General features: G+C 37.2%; 1 protein-coding gene across 1 annotated transcript in view; it reads left to right on the plus strand.

Annotated features, from left to right (window-relative positions):
* The window catches only part of HCN1 (hyperpolarization activated cyclic nucleotide gated potassium channel 1), a 344,964-nt gene extending 337,068 nt beyond the window's left edge, over positions 1-7,896 (plus strand). Inside the window, exons 7-8 of the mRNA XM_019736249.2 lie at positions 836-1,000; positions 4,311-7,896. Coding sequence (XP_019591808.2) covers positions 836-1,000; positions 4,311-5,191 — 1,046 coding nt within the window. The 3' untranslated portion in view covers positions 5,192-7,896. The remainder of the gene's footprint in view (positions 1-835; positions 1,001-4,310) is intronic.
* The last annotated feature ends 387 nt before the right edge of the window (positions 7,897-8,283 follow it).

Raw genomic sequence — 8,283 nt, forward strand, 5'->3', positions numbered from 1 at the left:
TTATTTTGCTGCATTTCCTTCTGTTAAGAAACAGTGCATTTCAGAAATATTTCTGCCATTCCTTTTTCCAAATTGGTTGTTTGGAGACTAAACTTGTAATTATTTCTATTTTTAAAAATAATCAAAGTCTACAGGAGTTTCATTAATAAATTTTAGGAAAATATTGCTTTTAACATTTATTTTGCTAGCAAATAAGGACATCAAAATTTGCAAATGTTTGCTTACAATATATTGGGAATCTAAATTTTAATGGAGGATCCTCCTGAGAAGTTATTTAAATAGAAATCTCCTCTGTGCATTTGGAATAAAAGTTTTTATACTGATCTTATTGGGAATATACGAGCTACATAAGGCATTCATCTGATCCAGTTTTGCTTGGTCATAGGACTCTAAGCCAATGTTTGGGTTCACTTTGGTTTCTGTCTATATGATACCATCTGCTTCCCACCTTCCAGAATTCACAAAAACTGTCTGAGTATAGTCCCTTTCTGTTTTCAACTCCATTGTGGATTTATTATTCCCTTTTCTGAATCTTTTTTGTTATTTCAGGGGGTTTGGGATGGGGGCTGAAGGATAGATAAGTCTATTTCAGCCTTCCCTTTGTACAACAATCCTCAAATTTTTTTTGTTTAAATAAAAAAATAACACAAAACAAAACTGTTTTAAGATTGAGTATTGGCAATTGGATACTTCCAATTGTTAGAGGGAATATCCTGGTAAAATAGAAAATGCTGCTAACCATTGGTTTCTCACACCACAAGACTTTTTTAATCGTAGGAGGCCTCATCGGCCTTAAAAAGACAATTGCCGAACAAATTCTTCTTTCTTGTTTTAGAGATTTGCCTGCTGACCAAGGGCCGCCGTACTGCCAGTGTTCGAGCTGATACATACTGTCGTCTTTATTCACTTTCTGTGGACAATTTCAATGAGGTCTTGGAGGAATATCCAATGATGAGAAGAGCCTTTGAGACGGTTGCCATTGACCGACTGGATCGGATAGGTACTCTCTTTAGTTTTCTATCTTCTTTGTGTACAATTTAGTTTTAATCTAGTGAACTGATATATATTTGCAATCATCAGTCCCAAATGCTAGTTCATAGATTGCTTGTTCACTAGCACAGAAATACCAATTACCTGTAGCCCTATTTCTAGAAAGAGCTGAGGCTCTATCTAACTTTCTCTCCTAAGGATTCTAAGTTTATTTATTCATCTCTGTGTTTTTACTAGCTATACAATCTGATTTCCCCAGTGATGCCAAAACAATTTGAATCTTCAGGTAAAAAGCAATGATAAATATGCTAGATAGCATTAAAATAGAACTAAAAATACTAATGTATGAGTCTGCATTACAAACCAAATTTTATCACAAGGGATTTTTGTTGTTGTTGTTTTGTTTTGTTTTAAATTCAACTTTACATTTTATCCTTATATTAAGAATTTAACACTTGGGTTAAGTAACTGTCTCAGTAGAAACTTCTGGAAATGTTTGTAATGCAGACTCAAGCAGAAAAAGCCTTGCTAGAAATGCCCTACATAGATGCTTTACTTTGCAAATGTCAGTTTATTTTAGACTTCTCTGCTCTCAAATAAAAATATATAAATTAGGCCTTAATAGTTTCACTAGTTTAAAGATTTGAATAATTGCCATAGTAAAGTTAGATCAGATTGGCTTGCAGTTAACTTCCCAAGATATGCTGAAACATTCTGATGTCAGAAGGCAGTTTGCATTCATTTTCCACATTCAGATCCCCTTCCTACAGCTCCCTGCTTTGCCCTTTGTCCCTACTTAACTCTACTAACCTTCATATCTCAGTTTAGACATCACTTTCCTATAGAAACCTCTGTGACCTTCCACCCCCAGGTCGGCTGATTACCCTGGATATGTTCTCCCATACCCCTGGGAAGTTTCTCCATCACACAACTGCTTCTATTGTAATTGCGCTACAGATGCTAAGCTTTATAAGTGTAGAGATCATGTCTAATTCACCATTACATTCACCTTACCTAGTACACACTGAATATTATCGAAGAGAGTTAGGGAGGGATGAAGGAATCAGGAAATCAAAGGAGTTGGGGTTGAGATCACTTGAAAGTAAACAAAGGTATTTCAACTGCTTCCTTCTAATAAGGGTAAGGACTTGTGATTGATGTGTTGTTACGTTAGCTTTTCTTCTGCACTTCATATATTTCTTTCCCTCTATATTAGTAGGACAACAGACTGCAGAAGGACCTGATATTAGGGGAGGGGAAGTAAAGCTAGTATTTGAATGTTACCATTAAGCATAACATATCCATTAGACATTCACATTGAGATTTAACAGGACATAGTGTCCTGGGAGACACTGCTCATAAAAGAAGTGAGGAATCCTGAAATCATCTTTACTTAATTTGAAAATAACTTCCCTCTTTGTGGTGTGTGAGTGTTCACAGTAGAACTAGAGACTAATTTCTAGCATATGAGTTGTTCCCTAAACCAGCTCGACATCTTTAGAGAAAGCATTAAAATCAGGATATTTCAATAGAAAATATGTTTACCTGATGCAGCTTCATTCTCACCTAACTTATTGCAGTTAATTTTTTATGAGAAAGTTTGCATGAAATGGTGTGTAATCAATAATACAGGCAATGAAATTGCTAGTACCAAAGCACCAAACAAACATTTGCATTTTTAATCCTTGTAAAATTCTAATACTGCATTAAAAGTTATAGTATTTTTCCGCAAGATAACAGATACTTAGCTTATGAAATGTTGACTGTTCACTTGATCACAAAGAAATATTGTCCTCAGTTTTGTGGTTTCTAAATGTATCTAAAGTTAGTTAAGAAGAAATGCGAAATAAGCATTTATGTTTATTACTAACTTAGAAGTGTTTGTTCTTTGGGAAATTAAGACAGTTCTGCAAAGAGAGAGGTAAATATATTCTGGCAGTCATTTAAAATTATTACAACTGTAACTAATAGGATATTGTATGTCAATCATACATCAATAAAAAAACAGATCAAAAAATAAAAAGTAAAAACAATAGCTTTTCCTAGCATCAAGTAAATTATAACATATATTTTCATTCAGAATATTTCTTGTTAGTTTAGGTGTCACCCTTTATTTAGTGATAGGGCAAATTGATTCACTCTTTTGTTGCCATATTGCCCTGGGTATTATTTTATTGCCCTGGGTATTATTTATTTCATAATAATGTCATCACAAGTCACTGATTCCCCCCCCCCCTTTTGTCACTCTATTGTTGATTCTAATAGTTATTCTGGCAGTGAATCCTACTAATTGCAAAGCTCCCCAAGACAGTGACAGGAAAGAGAGGTAATGGTTGTTGAGATTCTGAAGTGAGCTGAGAGTCTGCCAGACTCTCTGTCCCTTGATTCTCATAGCCTTTCAGAAGAGGGAAGATTCTGACATGGTTCTCAACGGACTGCACATAAGAATCACCTGGGAAAATTTGCTGTTAAAGTCCCAAAATCTGGACCCCGTGTCTGGTTATTCCAATGTAATTGGTAGGGTACAGATGGAAATCAGTATGTTTTAAAGCTCCAGAGATGAGAAATATATGCAGGTAGGGTAGGGAATCAGTGGCATAGGACACTGGTCCAAAGCAAAATTCCCTGCTTCGGAAACTTGCATGTGAAATCGCCTGGGGAATCTTGGTAAAATGCGGCATGTGGTTCAGCAAGTGGGTGAGGCCAAGAGGCTGCATTTCTCGCAAGCATTCACGTGACACAGATGCGCTGGTTCGTTGTCTGTACTGTATCTATGATTCGATTCGCTGTGTTCCCTTAACAGCCCTGGTCCTTACGAACCACGTTTTCCTCAGCATTGTTCCTAACCTTGCTCTGTCCCAGTCTCCTTTCCGCTGAAATGGGATGAGGAACACACCTGCCTCAAAGAGTTGAGGTAAATAAAACAGATCTGCCTACAGCTTTCTGTAGCGTGCCTGCCGCCTAGTAAGTATTCTTGTGTCCTTTCTTGAAAAAGAAGCTTCCAGCTTGATCCCAGGCCCATCCTGATCCAAATGGCCTTTCTTCTCCCAGTCTTCAAGGTAGCCCCCATGTCACATATCTCCATTTGTTCTGTATGATGGCTTTTGCCATGTTACAGACTTCTCAACTGCTTAGAAGGTAAGATTTACCAGAATGATGCAGGAAGCGTGAAGGCCAGGAGCCACGTTTCTGTTTGATTGCCTCAGGTGAGTCCTGGGCTTTGAAACACTGACAAACTTCTGTTTTCAGGAGCCAGTCACTTGGAGTTGCCATCAGTCATGTGTAGGCTTCTTAAGTGCTTACTTTTCTTTCACTGACAGGAAAGAAAAATTCAATTCTTCTGCAAAAGTTCCAGAAGGATCTTAACACTGGTGTTTTCAACAATCAGGAAAACGAGATCCTGAAGCAGATTGTGAAACACGACAGGGAGATGGTGCAGGCAATCCCTCCAATCAATTATCCTCAGATGACAGCCCTGAATTCCACGTCATCAACTACTACTCCGACCTCCCGCGTGAGGACACAATCACCGCCCGTGTACCCAGCGACCAGCCTGTCTCATAGCAACCTGCATTCCCCCAGTCCCAGCACACAGACCCCCCAGCCGTCGGCCATCCTCTCCCCCTGCTCCTACACCACTGCCGTCTGCAGCCCTCCTGTACAGAGCCCACTGGCCACTCGAACTTTCCACTACGCCTCCCCGACTACTTCCCAGTTGTCACTTTTGCAGCAGCAACAGCAGCAATTACAGCAGCCCCAGCCACCGCAGACCCAGCAGCAGCCCCAGCAGCCACAGACACCCAGCAGCTCCACACCGAAAAGCGAAGTGCACAAGAGCACGCAAGCCCTGCACAACACCAGCCTGACCCGAGAGGTCAGGCCGCTCTCAGCCTCACAGCCCTCGCTGCCCCATGAGGTTGCCACCCTGATTTCCAGACCTCATCCCACTGTGGGCGAGTCCCTGGCCTCCATCCCTCAACCCGTGACAGCTGTCCACAGCACAGTCCTTCAGCCAGGGGGCAGGGGGACTGTCCCCCAGAGAGTCACCCTGTTCCGACAGATGTCATCGGGAGCCATCCCCCCCAACCGAGGGGTCCCTCCTGCACCTCCTCCACCAGCAGCCGCTCTTCAGAGAGAGTCTTCTTCAGTCTTAAATACAGACCCAGAGGCAGAGAAGCCACGGTTTGCTTCAAATTTATGATCCCTGCTGATTGTCAAAGCAGAAAGACTGATAAACTGAGAACACTCTCGGATCTTATTTTATTCTATATCCTGATATTTCCCTATAGCCTACTATGAAGAGATATTTTAGACAGCTCTGGCCTACATGCAAAATGTAAAATATATATATTACATTTAATATATATATTAAATATATATATATATAAAAATCCCAAGAGAAATTCAAAAGACTTGTTTAGCATTCAGCGTTATATGTCTTCCTTTCTTTAAATCATTAAAAGATTTAAAATGTTGTTGTAAGATTATTTATTTTTAACCTGCTTTTACTTAATTCCTTTGATATATATGTATATATGTGTATATATATACATATATATATACACATATATATATATGTATTTCTCCATTTTATGAAGAGTTCTTGGATTCAATGGAAACAAAACTCTGATTTTAAAAAGGCAACTCAAGTGAGCTACTGAACAGCACCAATCAAACTTCTTTCATTAGCTGTGTCTCTGCATCTAAGTTGTTAATTATTACTTATGGAGGATTAAATAGCAAATCCCGTTTTGTAGATCTAAATTGTATTTTGGTGCTTTCCATTTTGAATTAGGTTACAGAATAAATTATATGCTTGGCCACATAGGACACTAGCATTGCCACTATTATGAATATCTCTAACCTCAAACATGTTCATCGATCTTTCAGAAAGCGAGGAGATATTTCTCTTCATGCGTTATTGGACTTTTACCAAGACTCAATCAATGTTAGTTGTAAATAACTTTTTCAACCCAAATGAAAATAGCTATTCTGTGCTGTATGAAGGTAAAATTCATCGCTTAAGAATTTCGTTTTATTGCTTCACTTCAAAACTTAGTTTTAAATTTTACAAAACTGAATTGTGACAATTATTCAACTGTAATGCAATGGCTTGACACCTACAATGTTATTTTAACTTGCAATGTTTTATGCGAAATTGTATGCTCGATTCTACAAATGGCTTGTATTACACCAAAAACCATTACTTTTCTTCCTTCTTGCCATAATCAAGCATCTGAAAGTAGTCCCTGCATGCTCTTGGGGTGGGGGGAAATAGGTTCAAAGCAGTCATTGTAGGGAAAGGCTTACAGTATTTCTTGTTTTTAGAAAAGTATAACCATTCATTAATTGCCTATCTTAAAATTCCTATAAGGCTGACTTGGATCTCTGACTTAAGTCTAGAAGTGAGGTTTTTCACTTTCATTTAAGATTATTACTATTATTGTTATAATTATTACCATTATTATTATTTAAAGAATGATTTGTAAACCACGGCTTGATTTGGAGTTGCCAGTGTGTTCTGTCTTCACTGTAGTTGGCAGTTTATGTGGTGTTCATTTAAAGAAATAAATACACTACAGCATCATGTCTGTTTGGGAACACACAATTTGCTCTCTGTATATTGTAACTGAATGATTAGTAAATCTTGAGGCATGGGGTGACTGACATAGCCCTTAGATAAAACGTTTGTTATTTTAATGTGCTGAGAAAAGTACAGACATGGTGACAGAAAGCAGGGGTCAAACTGAATGTCTGTGAGCCTTGTTTGTTTGTCTATTTCCTTAATTCTTTCCATGATCTGTGAGCATCTTCTACTCAGAGGAGTCCCTTAGTAATCATTTGTGCCTATTGCATCCCACAAATGTGGTGGGTGACTGGAACACAATGGGAAGTTTCCTAATAACCAACTTCTGTAAATAACCCAAGTTAAGACAATGACATAAAATGGAGGTCTTCCGTATCTTTGACAGTGGTAATACAAAGAACTTAACAAAGACCACACATTAAATGGTGAGTGCCTCCAGATAGACTTGAGGACAGAAAACAAAAGCAAAAAACTCTAACAGATTCGTGCTGCCTGTTATGCCTTTTATGGAAAAAATACCTATAATACCAAAATGAGTTATGTTTCATTTCTGACAGATCCCAGCTTGTATGGAAGTGATCAACAACGCCAGTCAATGTAATGTTATCATTAATATGCTGGTGACATTGGATGACATGTCAGGAATGGTGTAAGAAAGGGATTGTGTGCTCTACCTAGAACCTATGGGGAAGCTGCAAGACCATTTACATATCAGTACAAAACTCCTTTATTTTATTAAACGATTGAGAATTAACTTAAATTTACGAAGATCATGTATTGGTCCTTTAAATTATTAAAGGTTTACATTTGATAGGACTAATGAATTTGGTAGTGAAATATTTTTATATATACATATAAATTGTTTTGGTTTTTTTTGAGCACTATTGGGAAGCATAAGCAAAATTGAATTGCATGGTCTTTCAGTGCAACCATAAAATTTTTATTCACTTTGTAATAGAATGGACTAATAAAGTGGTACAGGGTAAATTATATACGTATATATGTATGAATATATATATACTTAGGTAAAGAAAAAAATTGACTCACATTCCTGTAATATAAAAGTCAGTTGCTAGTTGAAAAGTGACCTCTTTTCTCTGTACATAGTTTTAAGCCCATGAGTATGGAGTTTTAATCTGTACAGAAAGAAATGTATTATTGAAAAGATTGGTCTTTTTACTGCTGGGAAAATAGTAGAATAGCTGATTCTTACAACTGTATGATCAGGGATGAGTTAGAGTATTTCTTTTGTCTTTGCTCAAAGCCATACATATATAAATATATAAAGATTATTAATAAATTCAACAAAAATAAACTGAAATGAATATTTTGTTTTATCAACATCTTCCAATCAAACATTGTTTTATTAACGAGTACAGATTTGCCTCTGTCTTTCTATCTTTACATCATACAATTTCCAAGAGGGCCTATACATGATAATCATTATAAAATTAATTATAGATATTCTGTAACTATAGAAAGAAAGGAATTTAAATAGAACATGGGTTTTCCAGCTCTTCCTATGTTACACCTCTTCTATATGGTACAAACGGGTTTTTTTGTTTTGTTTTGTTTTTTGTTTTACTCTTTGCTCTATAATTTCTTAGCATATCGTTGTCCAGTTTCAAAACACAGATATTTCTGTAGTATTATTGGATATGAGGATGAGAAACAATCGTCCTGTAATGTACATACACAAACCTATA

Source organism: Rhinolophus sinicus, linkage group LG03, assembly GCF_036562045.2.
Source record: "Rhinolophus sinicus isolate RSC01 linkage group LG03, ASM3656204v1, whole genome shotgun sequence".
Classification (NCBI taxonomy): Eukaryota; Metazoa; Chordata; class Mammalia; order Chiroptera; family Rhinolophidae; genus Rhinolophus; species Rhinolophus sinicus.